This window comes from Tachypleus tridentatus, chromosome 7, assembly GCF_004210375.1.
Source record: "Tachypleus tridentatus isolate NWPU-2018 chromosome 7, ASM421037v1, whole genome shotgun sequence".
Taxonomy (NCBI): domain Eukaryota; kingdom Metazoa; phylum Arthropoda; class Merostomata; order Xiphosura; family Limulidae; genus Tachypleus; species Tachypleus tridentatus.
The window spans coordinates 32,095,846-32,117,377 of NC_134831.1; the positions used below are offsets into that span (position 1 = coordinate 32,095,846).

The 21,532-nt window shown below is 34.1% G+C and overlaps 1 protein-coding gene and 1 long non-coding RNA gene across 4 annotated transcripts in view; one reads left to right on the forward strand and one right to left on the reverse strand.

Annotated features, from left to right (window-relative positions):
• Nucleotides 1–21,532, forward strand: part of LOC143255374 (nephrin-like) — a 220,233-nt gene that overhangs the window by 168,011 nt on the left and 30,690 nt on the right. For all 3 annotated transcript variants that reach the window (XM_076510932.1, XM_076510930.1, XM_076510933.1), the window contains 6 exons: nucleotides 14,915–15,036; nucleotides 17,566–17,623; nucleotides 18,817–18,966; nucleotides 19,776–19,943; nucleotides 20,391–20,681; nucleotides 21,221–21,432. In XM_076510932.1, the coding sequence (XP_076367047.1) occupies nucleotides 14,953–15,036; nucleotides 17,566–17,623; nucleotides 18,817–18,966; nucleotides 19,776–19,943; nucleotides 20,391–20,681; nucleotides 21,221–21,432 (963 nt within the window). In that variant the 5' untranslated portion in view covers nucleotides 14,915–14,952. The remainder of the gene's footprint in view (nucleotides 1–14,914; nucleotides 15,037–17,565; nucleotides 17,624–18,816; nucleotides 18,967–19,775; nucleotides 19,944–20,390; nucleotides 20,682–21,220; nucleotides 21,433–21,532) is intronic.
• LOC143257962 (uncharacterized) lies at nucleotides 6,800–8,573 on the reverse strand. The gene is made up of 2 exons (XR_013032053.1): nucleotides 8,301–8,573; nucleotides 6,800–8,098 (listed from the first exon to the last, which is right to left on the reverse strand). It is a non-coding gene; the product is annotated as an uncharacterized LOC143257962 (long non-coding RNA).

The window sequence follows — 21,532 nt, forward strand, 5'->3', positions numbered from 1 at the left end:
AAAAAATTTTTTTGCTTCTTGTAATAACTGTGGCATGTTTGAACACCGTCTACTCTGCAGTTAAATAGAGAAACCTCATATAACTACTTATAATTAACGCCTTTTTCTGTGTAAAGTATTCAGAAAATTGTTTCTTACAAAACAATTTGCAGTTAAATAAATTTGATCCTTTGTCATGCAACATTTTAATCTGTAATATAATGATTTTATTTGAAGCAAAGTCTATTTATGTATCTGATTTAGAATCAGGTAGTGCATGCATTGTATATATACCAACCTATCTGATTTATTTAGAAGGAAATACAGCGTGTAGTATACATATATATCTGCCTTTATATTTAATTTAAGAGCAAGTACAGTGTTTATTTCAATATATGTGTGTGTGTAAATCTTTATATTTGAATTAGACACATTAACAGTATATTAAAGTTTGTAAAGGTATTTGAACTAAAATAATATGTCGTATCATGGGTTGGTTTATTAGTTTTATAATTTAGACTTCAGTAGATAAACAATAGTAATATAATAATTCATAATTAATCATTTCATTGACTCAAAGTTAACCATGTACTTATCTCAACATATAATTAAAACTTAAAACCTAAGGGTTTGTATATATTTTACCAGCTTACTACGCATACCATCTAAACCACATCATTTGATATTTCCTCTAAAGCAGGTTTGAGGACATTTAAGTTTCGAGATTGGTTTGAGAATATCGAAATGTGGACTAAAAATCAAAGTTCAACATAAACAGTATAATCTTATTGCATAGCATTCTCTCTCATCGACCGACCTCTGTTACTAAGAGATGAAACAACTCGAAACTGTATAACTTGTGTTGCTAAGGGCGAGTTTAGTTATTTCTAAGTGACTAATATGAAGTGTATTACAGCCAAGCGTAGAATTGTTGAAACACCTGTTGATCATGTTTCTCTTTAATTGTATTCAACGTATTGACCAGCAATTTAAAATGGTATTCTTAAACTTCGAAAGGTCTTATAAACCTCCAAAATTTTATGTAGTATCGTTGAATCTGGAGTACGTATATCATCCATGATATTTGCATGGTATTAGTGTTTGTTTGTTTTGGAATTTCGCACAAAGCTACTCGAGGGCTATCTGTGCTAGCTGTCCCTAATTTAGCAGTGTAAGACTAGAGGGAAGGCAGCTAGTCATCACCACCCACCGCCAACTCTTGGGCTACTTTTTTACCAACGAATAGTGGGATTGACTGTCACATTATACACCCCCACGGCTGGGAGGGCGAGCATGTTTAGCGCGACGCGGGCGCGAACCCGCGACCCTCGGATTACGAGTCGCACGCCTTACGCGCTTGGCCATGCCAGGCCCGGCATTAGTGAAAAGGTGTTGTTTATATAATATAGATTGCTAAATTTAACAGATCTGTATCGTTTCGTCTATTTATACGGCATTATTGAAACGGAAATTTTGTCGTTCATAGTAAAGTATTATTGAAACTGAAAGATCTATACTGTTCCTTCTTTTATATACAAATTCAAAATGATGCATCTCTATCGCCTTACTACTGTGTTATTTCTAAAGCTGGCTTATATCTTCTCTAACATTGAAAGTCTGACGAATATGTATTGTGTCTATTGTTAATAGTGTACCGCTGAATCAGACGGATCTGTATCATTTTGAGTATTATGGAGCCTAATTGAAGCTGACCGAGTTGTATCGTCTCTGACTATTAAAACTGTAAAAAACATCTATTGTTTCAGGTATTTATGCAGTATGATTGAAACTCTGACAAAAATGTACTGTTCCTTGTATTTACTTAGCATGATTAAATCTTTGACGAACATCTATTGTTTCTTTTATATATGCACTATGACTGAATCTCTGACAAACAGGTATTCTCATTTGTATTTATGCAGTATGATTGAACCTCCTTTTATTTATATAGTATTGGTTAAACTGAGGGTGTCGTTTTATCGCCAATTTTAGCTGCACTGATTTGATGGATCTATTCTGTCTTTAACGTTAACGCATCATTTCGCCGAGTTTTCTGAAACATTAAACATAGTTCTTTCACCGTTAACGTTCAGTAACGTCTATCATGACTATGTAAAGAAGTTACTGTTATTTTGTTTGTATTTTGTAAATGTTATTGAAGTTTCATACATTATACCTTCAACGGTATATTTAAAATTAGACAGAAGTATCTGTTTGCAACTAGTCCTCATCACCTGGACGGAAGTTTTATAAATTCATGATTAATGAAAGGTTATCTTAGGATATGAGAACTTGCTTCCACTATAAGATGTTCTAAAAAAAAAAAAAGTTACAATTTGTAGGACAAAATGTAGGACACTACAAGGACGTAATAAACCTTCAAACTAATTCTGGTGAAGACCTATTTACATTGCAAAATATTTATATGGACATATAAAACGGACAATAATATAAATGTAATATTACATTTATATAGATGTCACATTACAATCTAATATACGTTTAAAAAAAAAGATAAGGAAATTTTTAAATGTACGAATTCAGATAAATAGTTCCTAACGGTAAACAAAATACACAAAGAAATACAAACAATCAGTTGTGTCCAGAACTTACATTGTAAGTTGTATTTGCTACGCCCTACTTTAAATATTTATCATTCAGTGTCTCCTTGCAAAGAACGTTATCCACGTGCTTTTATTTGATTTAATATGTTATAAACTTTATATTTTTCATTATTTGAAAAGCTGGTATCCTGTGGAAGCCATTCTTATAGTAAACACATTTTCATTAGTTTGCTAGATATTCTAGTAAAATTCAGTTATTCATTAAACAGTAAATGGATATTATTACAAAAGAAACGGAAGAATAAGCTGAAAGCCGGATAGGTAGAGATAATCTTACTTCCACTCTACTAAAACAAAGTGGACGACCATCTATCGGATTATTCTTACCTCACAACATTTTTTATCAGACTCCCAACGACCTGTTGATAATCCAATCAATGTCACCATCAAAGACAGATTGTATGAAGCCTTTTTATCACAACAGAGAAGACACGTGCTCGGGTAATTAGTTTCCTTGTTACGTGTCTAAAACGACGAATCCTCTTGGCTCCAGATAAAAGCAAACATGCGAGGAAATAGTATAAACGGCTCCATAGGTTTTCATCTTTTTTTACTAAGTCTGTTTTGTTATTTGCCAGTATTTATTTAACAACTATGTTAAAAAAATCTCCTGTCAGACAATTCTCTTGTTTTCCGTTTGATGTAAGGTTCGTTTCTATAAAAATATTGACATCAGAAAGCAGTTTTATGTCCTCGCTGACTTTAATGTTTGTTAAATCTATCTATTCTGATTATGGGTCATAAAACCTTCTCATGTTGCACCTTAGAAAGTAAGGGGGAATGGGGGATCGAAATAGAAATGCGTGCGGTGTTCGAAGATGAAGTTATGAATTAGTTTGTTTGAATTTCGCGAAAAGCTACATGAGGGCTATCTGCGCTAGATGTCCCTAATTTAGCAGTCTAAGACTAAGGGAAAAGCAGCTATCATCACCACCCACCGCCAACTCTTGGACTGATCCTTTACCAATAAATAGGGGGATTGATCGTAACATTATAATGCCCCCACGGATGAAAGGGCGAACATATTTGGTGTGACGTGGATTCAAACCCGCGACCCTCAGATTACGAGTCGAGTACCTTAACTGCCTAACCATACAGGGCCTGTTATGAATTATCGAACTTAGTAAAATCAAAGTTATCTTTTATCAGTTTTGCACTGCTACTCAGGTGATTTACTGCTTTTACATGTACATGTGTGCATATGTTTGAGAGAACAAAGTGAGACATTGGTCTGTATGCTGAATACGCCTGAAAAAGACATTTCTATTGCGTCACCTTCTTCTGCACTTTATTAAAATGACGATTTTCGAAAATTACAGAGAATTAGTTTTCAAAAAAAATCAGAGAACTGATAACTCGGTATTAGTGGAGACGTCGGAAATGCGGAACAACTAACTGCAATATGAAATCAGTTAGAGACGCACGTATATTTCGTCTTATGATCTTGACAGAATTATTCGAATTTCGCATCTAATTACCAATATCTGTGATATATCATCTTCTCGGTTCTCCGTTCAATCGATTAGTTAAAATATCACTACAAATGAGCCTGCCCAATGATTTATGTGTGTCAACCTTGTGAACATAACTGTACAGGATGAGAAAATGTAAAACCGATAGCATAATGCATTAAGCTGATAAACGTGTATAATAGAAACAGTAACGAAGTGTTTTAAAATTCTTTGTAGCAAGTTTAGCTGCTAATCAGAAATGCTAATATTAATAACGTGACAACTCCAATAAAACATTGCTATATGCGATTGTTAATTTGTTTGTGCTGAAAAATCATGTATACGAACACATTCCACTGTTGTTAGTTGTGTGAAATTCAGCTTAAGTTAGAAAGGATTTGAGACAAACATTATTCTTCTCGTAACTATAACAGAAACCATTGATAATTCGTATCACAATGGCAGTCGCATATTTTGCAGTCGTATGAACATGATAATTATGACGTAGCTAGAAGTGTGAATTGCAAAATTGTCACCGATTCTTTAACTAATTTGTTTGTTTGAAGCTAATCACAAAGTTACACGATGGGTTAACTGTGGTCTGCCCACGACAGTTATCGAAACCTAGTTTCTAGCGTTGTAAATTCATAGACACACCGCTGTGCCACTTGGGAGCGTCTTTAGCTAATAAATTCATATAACCTCTCGGTAGTTCGTCGTTAAATCTATGGAATAACCAGACTAAAACTCGGGTTTGGATACCTTCTCTGGATGATTGAGTAACTGTAAACACATGTGAGTTTCAAATTAGAATTTTTAGTATATTTTAGATAAAAACAATACCTTTACTGACTCATATAAGAACCCCAGTAATCCATTCACGCAAAAGAGTTTACGATGTTTTATGACGTGGATCTGTAAACGGTAAGAGTATGAAACATGTAAGACAGAGGCAAACCTAGACTATCAATTCATTTTCGCAGTCGAAATAAAATGATGAATTACTTGGAGCGTTGTTATTTCTATTTAGAACTTCAGACCGTTTCGAAAACAATTCCCAACAACAGAGCATTTTCATGAGTGCAAGAAACGAGAACAATAAATAAAGTTTGGATGGTTATTAGATCTAGTTACAAAATTCATAGGAGCTTTTACTCAGCCTTCAGGGTTTCCAGCCAAACCAATTTATTTACTCAAAATATGATAAGAAAAAACGTATTAGTCACATAGAAACAGCTCTTACTGCTGTACTTTAGTGAGCGTTTCTTTTGTACGGAAAACAACAAAAATACATTCCTTCTTTCTTGGATTTCAAAAATATATAAAAGTTTATAAATTGCGATTGCTTTTCTTCTGAAAGAAAAAAAACTTCATGCTACAAGAATTTCGTCGTTTGATAATTTAGTTATCAAACCAGTTATAAAATGTTGACAAAAATCCTTTCAGACCGCTTTTAAAAAACCTGAACGGAAGCCAGAAAAAGTAGAAAATTTAGTCAAAACAAAGCAAAAACACCTTAGATATTGTTATTGTCATTAGGTATATCATGTTTTTGAAACCTAAAAAATTCGTATTCTGCTGTGCGAATATCTTAATACTGCTGTTCATCATTAATATAATATAATAGCTGACATCTTTTTAATGGTACAAACCTGCAGCACCATTTTTATTCCAAACTGAACACAAGTGCACATCAATATACATGTACCAAAAGAAAATTCAAAATGCAGCAACAATTTGAAAATTCACCCTGGATAAAATACACATGACAAGTTACTATTACCAGATTTAATATAACCTTATGGCTTTGAACACTATCCTCTTCCTTTACCTTTGAACGTTTTGACAGATTTCCCGCTGCTATGTTTTTTTACATTCAAGAGATCAAGCAACTGAAGGACACATCTGTCTGCATCTTTATCAGATTTGGTAATTTCCTGGACTCATCATAGAGTTTCAGAACAACTCTTTCAACAAAGTTGGAAGTTTTCTTGAGTTTTGTTCGAAATGCAAAGTTGAAGATATAAAAACTCCCTACATACATAGTGAATGCTTCCACAAACTATTCAGTGGCACAAATATCAAAACCATCAACATATAGTTTGAATTCCTGATCACAAAACTGAGAAATTGAACCACATTGAATGTATATACCACTCTCAGCAGGTTCCCTAACTTCAGTATCCACCATGATACTTCACTTTCTTTTAGAAGAAAAGGGATACCAAAAATGGCAATACTAGATGTAACATCAGGTATGTGTGAGGAATGTTTCATAAGAAATGCTAGCAATGGATTATTTTCTAGTGATACGTTTCTGTCCTGCAGGTGAGAATTTACTGAGTCCTTATACTGAGAGAGAAAGTTGGATACTCCTTTCTCTGCATCATTTCCTAGCCGCTTAAATTCATTCAATAGCTGTACTGGTGATGCCACAAGGAAAGGATAATACTCTATAAATTCATTGACAAGAGTGTTGTCAATGACCAATTTCCTACGATTATGCAGGGTTTTGTCCATAAGCAAGTCCACTTTACAAAGATCACCCTTTTTTCTACAATGCAAACGAGTTTTCATCCATTCCTTGCGTTTTTCGGTAGAAGTTTTATCCTCTCCAACTGGCTTTTCACACAAGTATTGCTTTTGTCCATATAGCCTCTGTTCTGAGATGTGGTTTGGAGATGGGGTTTCATCTGTTGCAGTTTTCGTCTTTTTCTTTCTTTCTTGGACTATAGGCAATGATGAATCTTCCGCTTTCTATTATTCTGGAATTTTGACGAAGCCTCATCCTCCACAGCTCCTGCAATTAGAATTGACAGAATTAGTTTTATTGAGAATGAATAACAAAACCGCTTTGGTATAACTATACTTATTTTAAACAGTATTTTTTAAACCACTTTTGGCATTTTTCAGGTTTAATCTGAGAAACTGAAAGTCATGCACATACTGGTTAATAAATCAGTTGTACGAGTTCATCTTGACAATGTATTCTCTTTAGCGTCAAATTAGTTGAGTTTCATTAGTTGAGTCATGTTACTTCGTACACAAACAAAACAAACATTTCAAAGTATCAAAATAGTATTTTCCACAACCACAATTTGGTAGATATATGTACTTGTGTATATTTTAAAAAATATAAAACTTTCCACAAAATTTTCACTTGTTTCTTCACTATTATTATGCAACACAAAAATTGCCATTTAATTTATTTTGTAACTAATGAACATATTTCTTGTATAATACATTTACATCCTTACAAGTGGTGATATGGTCATTCATGTTATGCACTTTAGGACAAATTTTATTGGGCTCATTGGCTTTTGGGCTCATAAAGTCAAATGTATAGATAAAAGAATATATTTGTGATGAAAATATATTTCACAACAAACATAACATAATGCACATGTGGATAGTACTTAACGAACACCTTGGGGTGTTAGATTTGAGGCACCTGACAGCTGAGGGTTGCGCTTAAATATTTCACCCACTACTTGATCATACTGCCTTGAAGTGGGATATCTGGAAAATAGAGGTTGGGCAAGCTATCAACTACAGATGAAGATATCTGAAGTGATATAATTACACACTTGTTATCAGAAATAGTACACAAGGTATTCTCTGCACAGCACTTACAAGGTATAGTTGGAAACCTAAGTGTAGACTGCATCCAGTAAATAGAAGCGACCTTCTTTCTCAACAGACATCCCTTGCGACAACAGCAAAGGAGTAGATCTAGGCAGACTTGACAAATTTTCCAGCTTAAAGGGTACTGACCAAGGCTTAAATGCTAAGATACTGACCAAAGAAAATATCAATTAGTTCAAAACACTTACAAATTGGGGTTGACTGATTGCAATGAAATACTAACTAAGGCCTAATTGTCTCAAGTGAAAGATGAAACTATTTCTCCAACAGATTGAAAGATCTGTTTGACATTCATTAGGACATATCCTACCATGATGATATGGACTGGATTTGTTCAGTACTGGGACCGGGTGAAGATGCACTCTGCTTGCTTAAAGGCACTTCAGATTTCGGTGGATTCTGGTCAAAAATAAATTTTTAACGGGTCTAAATTTGTAATAAAAATTAACAACATTAATTGTGCTATGTTCAATAATGTATATTGAACAATTTTACTTCTTTTCTTCGGAATAAAGTTTCCGCAGAGTGATTTCCAATAACTACATAAATGATTATAATCACTCAAATTTAAATGGGTCGCACATTCTTACAAACGACTTACCACAACAGCTTTCTCTCCGTCAGAGGCCCCAGCATTAGAAACCAGAGAAGCGCGCAACTTTGCTTGTGGTTTTGTAATGTCAGACCATTGAACATCCACCCAGTCCTGCCAGTATTCCATGTACACTTGGTCTGAGAAGTTGGTAGCATTTACATCCAGATTTATGTTGTCAGAAATCTTACTGGGCAACAATCCCAGATCATCAACTGACAACACAAGTTGTTTTTTTTTTTTGCATTGTAGGTAGTGTGGTAGGATAAAGCCATTTCTCTGGAATCTAAAAGTATGGTACTGATCAAAAATGATTTACATGTATACACATGCAGAAAAATTGTCATTGAAGAACAACTACAAAACAACAAAAAGGTATATTACATTTCCATTAATTTAACATCAGCAGGACTGGTATAAATCAGCTAAATAAGTAATTTGTTTTTTTCTTTAACAATTAGTAGCCTTTAAAAGGCTAAAAGCAAATTTATGTAGCCTGACCTCAGTAGATGGTGATGATAGTGGTGATTTTGGTGCAAATATGCATGATACATATTAATATGACACAAGTTCTCTCTCTTTGAAAATTTTGATGAAATTCGTCACAAAAAGGCAGAAAAAAATTTACATAAAATATGTCAAATCTTTTGATGAAATTTGTCATTGGAAGGTACACACCAAGTTACATAAAATAGATTAAAACTTACCACTGATTACCGACTTTTGTTTAAAATTTGTCATCATTCAGTCGCCACGAATGTAGTGATGTAAGATGATCACATTTTCACGTTTGTTCACATAACAAGGCAATTGGTAATGATCATAAAGATCTGGAATGCTCATAAGTTCATAGCTTCTCATTGGCTCTACAATGTAAGCATGAAGATGCTTGTGATAGTCAACAGTTTAGTATCTTTGACAATACAAAAACGGTTTTCCCCAAAGAACAAAGCAACAGATCACTGAAGAAAATTGAAGACTGTCAAATTCATAGCTACTGACAACCATTGTCCCTGTGTTGTATGCGAGGCAGTTGACTGTATAACCTGATGCTTTAGTGACAAAATTGCCTTCCCCAACAAATGCAGTGACAAGGTTTCGCTCTTCTCCGAGTGAATTCACAGGCAATCTGACAGGATTAGTCAGGTCACAGGCATCTATTCCAATAAATCCATTGCTTTTCAAATGGGAAAAAAGTTTATACTGGTGTCTCATTGCCATTGTTTTGGCTGGATTCTTCCTATTTTTGGTACGTCTTGCAACATCAACAAAAAAATTATGTTTGGCCTCGAATCTCATGGTCCACACATTTTTCAGTGGACCAAATCTGCGGGTCATCTCTGGGTAATGCAAAGTAAAATGTCCCTTTGGCTTGAGAGTTCTATTTGGAAATTCCTTTTCATAAAGAGGATGAAACTGTTCTATCACATAATTTAAGAATTCAATGCTAGCATATGACATTGATGGACACATTATCAATTCTACCATACCAGCAGAGCCAACGGAACTTCCCATTTGTTGTTGTCTTCTGGCACTGCATCACCCACCAGTAATGGAAATAACCTTAAGAGACACCAATCTTTCACAGCTTTTTGCTTAATGTGTACAGACCCTCTCAAAATAAGAAGCTCAGGCCTGTTGATTTTATCAGTTCCTTTGTAGTGGAACTCCTTCACTCTGCCTGCAAAGTACTGAAAGCTGAAGTATCCAGACAAGATATACTGATCTATGAGTAAAACTAAAATTTCTGACACCAAGCCACATTCAAAAAGGTCATATAGAATATCAGGTGGTAGAGCATGTGCCACATGAAATTGCTGCAGAATGTTCAGGGGGGGGTCTTTTTTAACCCCATATATACTTAACAAAGTCGGTTCAGTTTCGACCATTGCAACTTGGTAGTTATACGATGCAATAGATCTCTCTGGACAGTATTGCCTAACTGATAGTAGAAAGAATATTTGTAAGCAGGAGCTCGTATTCCAGCCTGGTTCACAGCTGTAAACTCATCAAAATAGAGAATGAGTTGAAGGGCAAAGGGAGTTTCTTGACAGAATGGATGATTTATTAAGTTTTCACCATCAACGACATCTCTAAGACAATCATTAGCTGACTGGCGAGGATAAACACCTGGCTAAAAGTATCATCGTGTTTAAGCAAACACTTCAGAGTATCTAATAAAGAAACACACTGCATTGTGTCATGTTTCCCAACACCAGCAATTCCCAGGTCATACTCAACAGGTTCTACAAATGCCAAATTATCTTCAATGTAAGACTGGAAATTATTGTGGTCAGTAAAACATTCAATCATGGAATGAAAGTCAAGACTTTCTTTCTTGCAAGCTTCCATCACTGCAACTATACTATTTCTAGGAACCCCCTCACTGATCAATGTTCATTTTATGGTTTGGAATAAATGTTCATCTTTGGCAGCCATAATAGAACAGGAGAAATTTTAAAAAAATACTTGTAGTTTTGCAAGTTGTTGTTTTTTTTTCATTTTCACGCAGCTAAAGAATTGTTTTAGCTAAGGTTATTCGCTTGTCTGTGACAACCATCTTCTTATTACCATCAACTGTCTCATCACTGTCAGAGTTTTTATACCTCTGTTCCATAAAGTACTCGGCACATTCGCCACCAGCTTCATTATCATGCATACTGGTAGTAGCAAACCATCCAGGTTTTTTATTTATATGTCTTTTCAAACATCTGATGCTTTTGAATGGTCATTCACATCCATTAACCCCACATGGGACAACAAATCCAGGCTCATGCTCATGAACCAAAGAAAAATGTGAAAGAAGCTTCATAAAATGGCTAACCTTATAATTACATTTAATGCAAGAGAAAATATTGAAAACGTCTGACTGTTCTGCCATTTTTAACTCAAAGTTTACCAAACTTCACAGTGTCTATTAATAAATATCATGGAAAACATGCATCCAAATGTCACGGGTTTTCATTTTGGAACGTAAAATGTATCATTTATTTAAATAAATTTAATGATAAATTTCAACAACAACAACTAGCAAATGTCGGTCGCCCGCGAACCGACGGTGTGTCCTCGGACTTGCCCTCAATCTCGCGAATAAAAACGTACTTTAAAATGCAAATTCTTGCCACCCCTTCCCGGGGTGGTCCAAATCATTCATTGGCCAGACCTCAACCTAACTAACATATTCACCTAATTGGACAGAAATCCGAAAAGAATTGTGGACCGTAGAGTGAACACAAGGAAATATCTGCAGATGCATACGCATGCTGATGCGTGATCCATAGTATCCCCCGATTTTCATAAGGGTATAAAAGTTTTATTATTTTAACTAAACAACTCGGTTGCTTCTGAATCGATGCAATATCCCCCGGATCCTACATTTCTCTCACCGGTATGGATGTGGTATGGATTATGGGAGGGACCCAAAGTATGAGAAAATTCCCTGGGAGCAAAGAAGGGAGAGGGGTTGGTGGAATATTTTGCAGGATCACAGGCCTTCTATTCATAGTGTACGGCCTGGCGCTGGCTCCTATCTCGCACCATTCGATTTCAAAGTATAGAGTTTAAAAATTTAAATACATTTTGTATCTAAAGAGATTTTTAGATAGTTTGTAATATTAAATTAAAGAAACACATTAAACACAATATACGTTTCACTTTTTCGCTGTTTTCAAATGATATGTGTTGCCGCCCCCATTTGTAACTTCATTGTTGGCTGTGTCAGTAGATCCCGCCATGATACACATAATACACGCTTTAACATTTGTAGCTCTGCTGATGTATTAAAAATAAGGATTTATTATTTACATATTATCGTATGTCATCTTTCATTATCAAAGGTCTATAAAATAATAACAGACGATGTCCCTTTTAATGAGCTTACAACTTTCCTCTGTGTAGCGGTGGCGGTAACAAATCTTTTTAGCAGCGGTGTAGTTGGAGCTAAATTTAACAGAGCAGCAACATGGATCATTGCGGACTTTTGATACTACCACACGATATGCATTCAAGATACCAAATGTGTGCATTTGTGATGTTAAGACTGGGGAATGTTTTCGATTTCATACTTGTTTCAAAGCATTACCCAAATATAAATACTCCTAATCTACTACTACTATACTACAGTAGTACAGACCTACACAATGTAACGGGCAACCATCCTTGTTTACACATAACGAGTTGTACAAAAACATATGGATGGATTCACTTCAGCTAATCTAGAAAGTTAAACATTCGTATTCTTATATTGTTTTATTGAAACATAGTATAGGAAAATAATACATAAACGATTAATATTTACCTGGATTTCTTTCCCTTAACTGTGCGGTCGCATGGCAATTGTGCAATGTCAGTACAAGTTTCGGTCATTATAAATTCTATAAACGTCATATGTAATTCTCCAATGTGCGACAAAATATTGCTGTGTGTGATTTCTCCCCTCCCACTTTCTTTGGGTTTATAGTGTCATCCCTACCTTCGGCTGCCGCTAAGGGGTGGACCATGCCGTCTTTACTCCCCCCCCCTGTGTATGTATTGTTGTATGTGAGCCCCTAAATCCCCCCTCGACCACCTTGAGGAATAGTCTACAAGTGAGTTTTCTCGACATCACTGATCACAGTCAACCTCTCTCCACAAATAACACCTTCAGCTCTCCTTGCACAAGGAACTCCCGCCTTCAGATAAACTCGACCTGGTACATCCCTCTGGAAAAGAAATAGTCTCGCTTGCGCCTAATGTAGCTGCTTTCCATTTGTACTCGATTTGCGCTGCGGATCACTAGACGAATCGGATGCATTTCCCAGACGTGTGGTGTCAGCGCGAGTGTTAACCACGTGGGGAAAGCTTATTTCAGTCATAACTTAGATCGTTGTGGATTGTAATAATAAATGTATTAATTATTGGATTTCATATTCTAATATTCCAACACACGCACACAACAATATAAAAACACAATTGTCAAATAAAACAGTGAAGAAATAGTAGTGGCCGATAAATAAGATTTATTTAGATAGGATTTATTTTGTGTGAAAGAAATTTATTCCCCCTCCCAAGAAAAACTAAATAAATAAATTATTGCAAAGTTTAACCATGGTCATGTTTCAGTTGCTGCATTTGTGGAACAAAATGCATGTATACAGTAATTTGCTTGAACTGCACCTTAATGCTATAAGAAACATCAAGAGTGTCAATTCATGAGTTAATGAAGACTATAGTGTTGGTCTTCTTGACCACAAAGTAATCCTTAAGGCTAGCATAGCAGTGCTGCTATGAAGTAGTCAAGGTGACTGGGAAGTGGTCAAACAGAGTGGGACATGGTCATTCTGACTGGGAAGTAGTCAAACTGACTAATTGCTTAAATTGACTAAGAGTCAGTCAAACTGACTAGTAATTGATCATCGTTACTACTTAATAGTCAATTACATATCCATGACTACAAAATGATAGTCATCTTGTTTATAGGTACATTTTAGATAGTCAATTTGACAGCGACCACGATATCTCTAAAGCAGAAAATAGACGTGACTATGCTCTGGTAGGCGAAATGAAGAACTTTTATTTAGAGTGTGATTCACTGTGTACCATTCTAACCGATACAGCAGATACATATCTAACTTCCTTGCTTCCGTGTCGACTGATATCAGTTTTAATGAAAAATCAACTCGAAATAAACAGGCTCACTTTGCTCAGAATTCGAAATTTATTTTCTTCGTTTGCCATGACTGAATACTTGAACAAAAAACGTCTGTTTATCTGCGTGAGCTAAATATTTTGTTTCAGTTAGAGTTATTTTCTCAAAGGGACAAAAAGGCCGCCTGGAGGATGTCACCTGTTTTAACCCCTCTCACCACTATACGGTATCATGATGTATGTCAGTCAGTCAGTACACACTAATATAATATCACGTAAGGGAAACTTAACATTGCAATGTGTATTGTTATGGCATCAATAATTAGTGCGCATGCCACGAATCACTAAAATAATTATGCACTCTGTAGAGTACAACGGGTCATTATATATAAACTTAAAGCAAGAAATACAAATATTTGTTACTCTTAATGTTCGATTTATTTACTCTTGAAAATGTAATCGAACTTCATATAAATCTTCACTAGCATCATGTGTTTACGAAATAGTGTTCATTCTACTATTTACTTCTGAGTAATTCTGCATCAGTTTATGATCTCAAACATTTCTGAGGATCTCAGATACGTCTATTTGGTATACGAAATAGTTTATTATTCATTAATGTGTTTTATTTTCAGATTATGGTTCTGAACTAGACCACATATGGCACGTTAGGAGACATAATATTTATTGACAACACTTCTTTTTTGTGGGTTATAGCCCTGAAATCCGTGGGCTCACCAAGTGATTTACCAACAAATCATGTTGCTTCATTTGAAGGTTATGTTCCTGAAGTAACTGAGTATCCTAGATATAGATGTTGATATATCAAATCGTTTACTAATGAAAAACTTTGATTGGTTTTCGAGATGTTAGCCCCAAAACCATTAGTATACCAATGGTTTATTAATGAATATCCTTGTTTGATTTTTTGTGTAATTATCTTGAAATCCTTGGATTTACTTTATCATTTTCTTATCAGAATTCTACTTTATTTTCAGGCTACAACCCTGAAATTCCTGGATATCCCAGATATGGCATGGTAGTAGACCAGGTCAGAGGAGTGTACAACCTGAGAATAAGCAATGTCCAGCTTCAAGACGAAGGAGAATATGAGTGTCAGGTAAGATTTTTTCACGTATTATCTTTGTGTCAGTTCATGTTCTAATAGATGTTTTGGTGCTAAGTACTTTAACTGAATTTTGTAAACGCGATTAAACCTGGTTTTGATTATGCCAAATTATCTGTACACAAACATTGGAGACTACGTCAACTTACAGCCCCAAATCAGTCACTACGCGGGAAAAGTATAAAACGTTTTGTTGATAGGGTTCCCAGTCCACTGATGTCATTATTGCAACTGTAATTTAGACAAGTCTGTCATGCATAAGCGTCATCATATCAATTTAGAATTAAACAATAGCATAAACATTTAAAGATTTTTCATTCCAACAACAACAAAAACATTGTTTCAGTAGCCAAGTCGCTGGTTTCACGTACATAGACATACTGCTAGCAGTTGGAAGCGGTTGATATTGTCTACGCATGTTTTTATTGTTTTAGCAAGATGATGCAACATTTCACAATTGACTATGTTACTTTTACCTTGAGAATCGCGATATTCTGACATAGCACCACTTGCCTTTAGTCTGTAAAGAACTCATCAGTTTTACAGTAAACGCCACGTCAAGGTGTATTTGCCGACTTGTTGATCGTGCCAACAAAACAAATGATACAATTTCGGTATATGTAATTATCAATGCGTTTCGAAAATAGCGAAGTATAGTGAGGTCAACAGAGGTAGCGTAGCAGTCGGATAAAATTTGTTGTTTTGTAAAACAAATTAGTATGTTTATCTGAATCTCCCTACTTTTCTTCGACAAGGTGATTGTTTTATAATGGCTACAATCGTTTTAATATACCTTGAATAAATACCAAACTGCGTTTTTACATTTGATGGTTAAACTCGGAATTATATTTTGAGAAAGTATACATAAGAGTTAAATACAATTTCATTTAAATATGGATGTTGTTTTCATATATGGTTGCTTTGTAAAATTTACATAATGCAAATAGACAGATAGATAAATAGATTTCATCAGTTAAGTGAACTGTTTCATGAAATTTGTTTCATATTCAATCGTTGTTACGATATTTAAATTAAAGAAATATTCTCAAGCGTGTATTTTATTATAACTACACAAAAGTGGTAAGTTAGAGGTTGTAATATTATACTTGTGGTAAAGAAAAACATTGTAATATAATAAGACAAATTAGCCCACTCAGTTCAATGTTACGTAAATCATGCAAGTGATGAGCAGTCACGTAATAAGAATATCAAATGATCGATTATTAAGTCAACACAATATAAAATATTTTCACCTAATTTTTAATCAGTGAACTTCGAAGTAAATAACGGAATTCAAAGATTGTTTATAAGGGTTGGTTAGGCTTCGAATAATAAATTTATATCTTTCTTTCATGTCAAGAACAGTCGGAAAATAACAGTAGGCCATTTACGGACAGAGTTCTGAATTTATTACAGCTGTCTTAAGGTAGAGTAGGCAGATTGAAACTTCTGGGTGAGGTAAACCTTTACCAACGACATAAGTAGGTAATTGCTATCTGTAGTTTTATGTTCTCAGTTACCTATTCCGAGACCAAGTCAAGTATTCGCAGCCTCAAGTGAAAACTGTCTACACACTGAAAAAAATTTGACTTGCGCGTCGATTCCCAGAAATGCGTATTCTACTTACTGCTTGAAACAACTCGCATGTAATAGTACCTTGAATACATCCAGCAGACAAACAAACTATGAATTATCGGTACTTGTGCGGTTTCTAAAATTTAATAAATAATGAAAATCAAGCTTTCGTATTTACAAAGTTTTAAAAACTTTATTGTAGCCTTCAACGTCTTCCACTTTAAAAATACATTTGACGTGTACTATATTTTGATGTTCTCTCTACTCTCTTCAGGGGTTATCTGCAAGATACAACAATTTATATATATATTTTCCTGTCATGTGATATTACATTGCTTTTGTATTTACATAATTCCTTAGTCAACCAAATATCTGTGCTTTGACTTGATAACCCTTCATTTCTGTTTAATACTTCTTTGTGTTTTAAATGCTATTATTTCCAGTTATTTCTGACATTTCTGTAATGTTACGAGAAATTAAGAACTAAAATTAAATTGAAGTTTTATTTCTGTAAAGTTTTGTGTTGTGTTTGTGTTTGTGTTCAGTCTTGACGGAGTTATATATTTTGCCATTTCTTACGTAACCTTAATGTCCCTGGAGTCTGTAATTTAAATTCCTTTTAGTTTGATGAATATAAATACTCCCACATTCACATTCGGTTTTGTAAGTCCCAGTTTAACCTTCTATTAGATCCTTAGTATTTCTCAACATTTTTAGTCATTTTAGCTTAAAAATTAGGATATCTTGCAAATAACTCCTGCAAGCAACGTTGAAACAGCCATTGACGGCTTGAATAAAGTTTTAAAAACGAGTATATAAAAAACGATTTTTAATTATTTATTAAGTGTTAGACCAACAAAATCTGTGCATCATTAAAAGTATAGTCTGTTTTAGACATTTTAAAGCATTTACACAGTGTGTTTTTGTTGTTGTATTTTTACATTTTAGGTTGGACCAGCACTGAACAATAGACGAATATGGGAAAAAGCCAACCTTACCGTTCTAGGTACATTTTAGTTCAGTATTTGCTTTAAACAATGACTTTTTATAACAAAAAATATGTCTAAATGATACGAACAATAATAAAAATGTATTTTAATCCTCCAACTAACAATCTTTTATTTCTTTAACTGTTGAAGAACTAAACAGATTGCTTCATATTAAGTAATTTGCCTGTTTTTATCTGTAACATTGGTCAATGTGTAGAAATGACCAAATCTTAACTACGTCACTCATTTTTCTTATGAAAACATAGGAACTTTCAGGGCTAATTAAATGGTATTAATTGTAATATGTTGTTTTGGTTTATGTGTATGTCATATGTTATTAACGACCCTGTGTCAAGGATATAGAAGCAACTTACTGCGTAGATTGTTCAGAAAAATGTGTTTAAAAGCCAATGACACCTAAAGTACGTGTTTCAGCTTTCTTAAAAAAAAGACATGACGAGACATCCATACAAAATATATGTGGTACCACGACCTAGCTGTCAGTGTGATTGGGCTGTAAATTCGAAGATTCTTGGTTACCCACACCACAAAAACACAATCCCCAATTTTGAAACGGTGAGTGCGATGCAAGTAACATTCAATTTTGCTATTCGATCAGACAAATGTAGCTCATTGATTCTGTTAATTAGCTGCCCTCTGTCAGTTCAAAATTAGAAATAATTATGTGTGGATAAGTATTTCCGTGAAATTCTAAAACACAAAGAAACTGAAACGGTATTTTCAAAGACCCATGAAGTGGATTAGTGAAGTTGAATTTATATATTTTTACAAAACATGTGAATTGAACTAAAAATGTCTTTAAATCTCTTAGTTTTAAAATATTTATTCATTATTTTTCACAATATTTTGATAAAAACATACTTTCAATCATTATCTCAGATGGCCTTTTCCCTGTAAAGTTGAGATATTATGACGCTAAAATCTGGGCTTTGAAAACTTGTATTCCATAAATCTATCAAATATTAAATATAGGTATTGTTTTATGTACTTTCTTACTTATAAACCGTTTCATTTTTTGAAAGTGATTTTTTTTCTGATCTTATGTTATTGTAAAAGCTTGAAGTCATCATTTTTAATATCAGAAAGGAATGTGTTATTTTTACGAAAACAATGAAAATCTTTTTTCACGTTTTCATTTCTTATGTAAATAGATATTTTTCGTAGACTTATTTTTCTTTCCATTATATAGTACCACCAGAGAAAGTAGAAATACAACATCGTTCAAACGCTAGTGTCCTAGAAGTACGAGAGGCGGAACGTGTTCCGCTGACTTGTTTCGCACGAATGAGCAAGCCCAAATCACAGTTGAAATGGTATAGAAACGGGAATGAATTGGAAGGTAATGCAAAATAGGATTTTTTTCAAATCAAGGGTCCATTTATACTTATTCTGTAATGATGTAACTTATACTAACATCCATTTATACTTATTCTGTAATGGTGTAACCTATACTAACATCCATTTATACTTACTTATTAAGTATTTTACTAACAACCATTATAATTATTCAGTGATGATGTCATCTTTGCTAACATCCATTTATAATTACTCAGTAAGGATGTTACCTTTACTAATAACCATTATAATTATTCGATAATGATGTCATTTTTGCTAACATCCATTTTTTTTGCTAACATAACTGCTAACTCAGTAATGATGTTGCCTTTACAAAAATTCCCTTATAATTACTCAATAATAATTTTACCTAACTAAAACATTACCGCCTTTCTCGAGATTGGTTCTATTCGGGTGAAGGATATTCAAAATGTGAAAAACAATTAAAAATCGAACGTAATTAATATTATGGAGATACATCATATAGAACGGTATTCTTCATGTCAATAACAGTTATTTTCATTTCGATATTTTTCAGGTCACTTAGTTATTTCATATATATTTTATCAGTGTGTGAATATTGTTTATAAACCGTTAGACTCGTTATAATAATGTACTCTTAATTTTTATGACTTATCGTACTTTATTACAACACTAAAACTACATGATTCTTATTAGTTTTACACAAAGATTTGTCAGTAAGAATATTTTTTAACTATACGACATATAAAGTAAAAAATAAAACAGAGAAAATGCTGCTACCATACTTTTACGCAAATATTGTTTATTTTACTACCATCTTCTTTCAATTAGACAACGTGATGCTGAAGACAAAAGAGTTCCAAAATGGCCTCTTCACAGTTTCCAGCACAATAACTCTCTACCCAAAACTGGATGATAATAATGTCACATACACGTGCAAGGTCACTCATGCTGGATTAAAACGACCGAAGTTTTCATCTGTGACAGTCATAGTACTTTGTAAGTCTTCAAGTTTTCAATCCATCTAGGTTTTTAATATAGAACTTACTGGGACGTTTCTGAGGTGATTCTTATCGTCACTAACGCTAAGTTTAGTATTTAATAATACATGAACTTGTATCAAAATTTAATCCTTCTTTATCATTGTGCAGCTAAATATGACTTTCCCTGACTGGAGTGAACTGTATGGTTATCTAAAGTTCAGAATAAAACATTGAATAAGCTGTTTACTCTAAAATATAGTCAGATATGAATATTCTCTTGCGAATTTAAATATATAGATATGTCAACAAACCACTTATTACACAAACGTATACATACATATAATGTCGCCTCCTAATAAAATAAATCTATTCGTTTGTATTGTTAGATTTTTAGAGTATCGACTGTAACCACTTCAAGATATGTTTGCTTTTTAAACCGAGAGTAAGTTTCGACATTTTTCAGACTCTCCTGAACCACCGAAAATCGAAGGTTACCAAGGAAACGATGTCGTCCAAGTGGGTGATACATTAACGCTGGCTTGCATATCTCGAGGGGGTAATCCACCATCCAAATTACTCTGGTTCCGAAACGGAGTTCAAGTTGACTCAAGCTTCTCCGTGTCTGGCAGAGAAACCACCAATCCCTATACGTTTCACGTCGACGCGTCAGATAACAACGCCGACTATCGCTGCGAGGCATCTAATGCTGTTACATTAAAACCAATGGCTGCCTCTGTCAAATTAAAAGTATACTGTGAGTTCCTAAGTCCTTATAAAACGATACTGCAGAGAATACTGGCAAATGCTTTAGGCAAAGGCGTAAAATGTTCTAATTTGTTGTCAATTTTATATGAAAACTCTATTATGTCTTCTTACGACTTAACTTCGTTGTTGAAATAAAATATTTTTATTTACGTTAGATCATTCCAGGAAAGTTAGGAACTCCTTAATATGTGAATCATTTAACATTTACGGGCAGCATCTAAGCTACCTAATTAAAACTAAAGGAGAACAATTATAACTATTTTGCATTTCGATGACTATTTTCTCTCTATTTAAATCTTTAAAATTTGAAATAAAATTCAGGTATTGCCTATAAATCAATTTACATTTTGGAAAAATGTGTGAAAATACAGTTTAATATTTTTATAACAACTCGCATGGGAAAAGTTAAATATTTTAGTACCAGTGTGCAGTAATCTTAACGCTTCATTTAACTAGACCTCGTTGTAGTCCACTTATCGTTTTCTTTAATTGTTATTTAACATCAAATTGACTTAATGTTCTCTGCAGTTCCACCTACACAAGTGACAATAAAAGGACCTATAGAAGGTAAAAGAGGTGATAACGTTACGCTCAGTTGCATAGCTGGACCAAGCAATCCAGCTGCCAAAATATCTTGGGTTGTGGATGGCAGACCCGTGCCTTCCGCCGGATCTTACACGGAAAGTTTGAAAGGAGGCTGGATTACCACGTCTAAGATAACAATTGGTTTAACGTGGCAGGTAAATAAAAAAGAATGAATCTTGAGACTTAGTCAAAAATCTTTCTGGCATTACAGTGTATTTTATCTCGTACTTACAATTCTTGAGAATAAATACATCT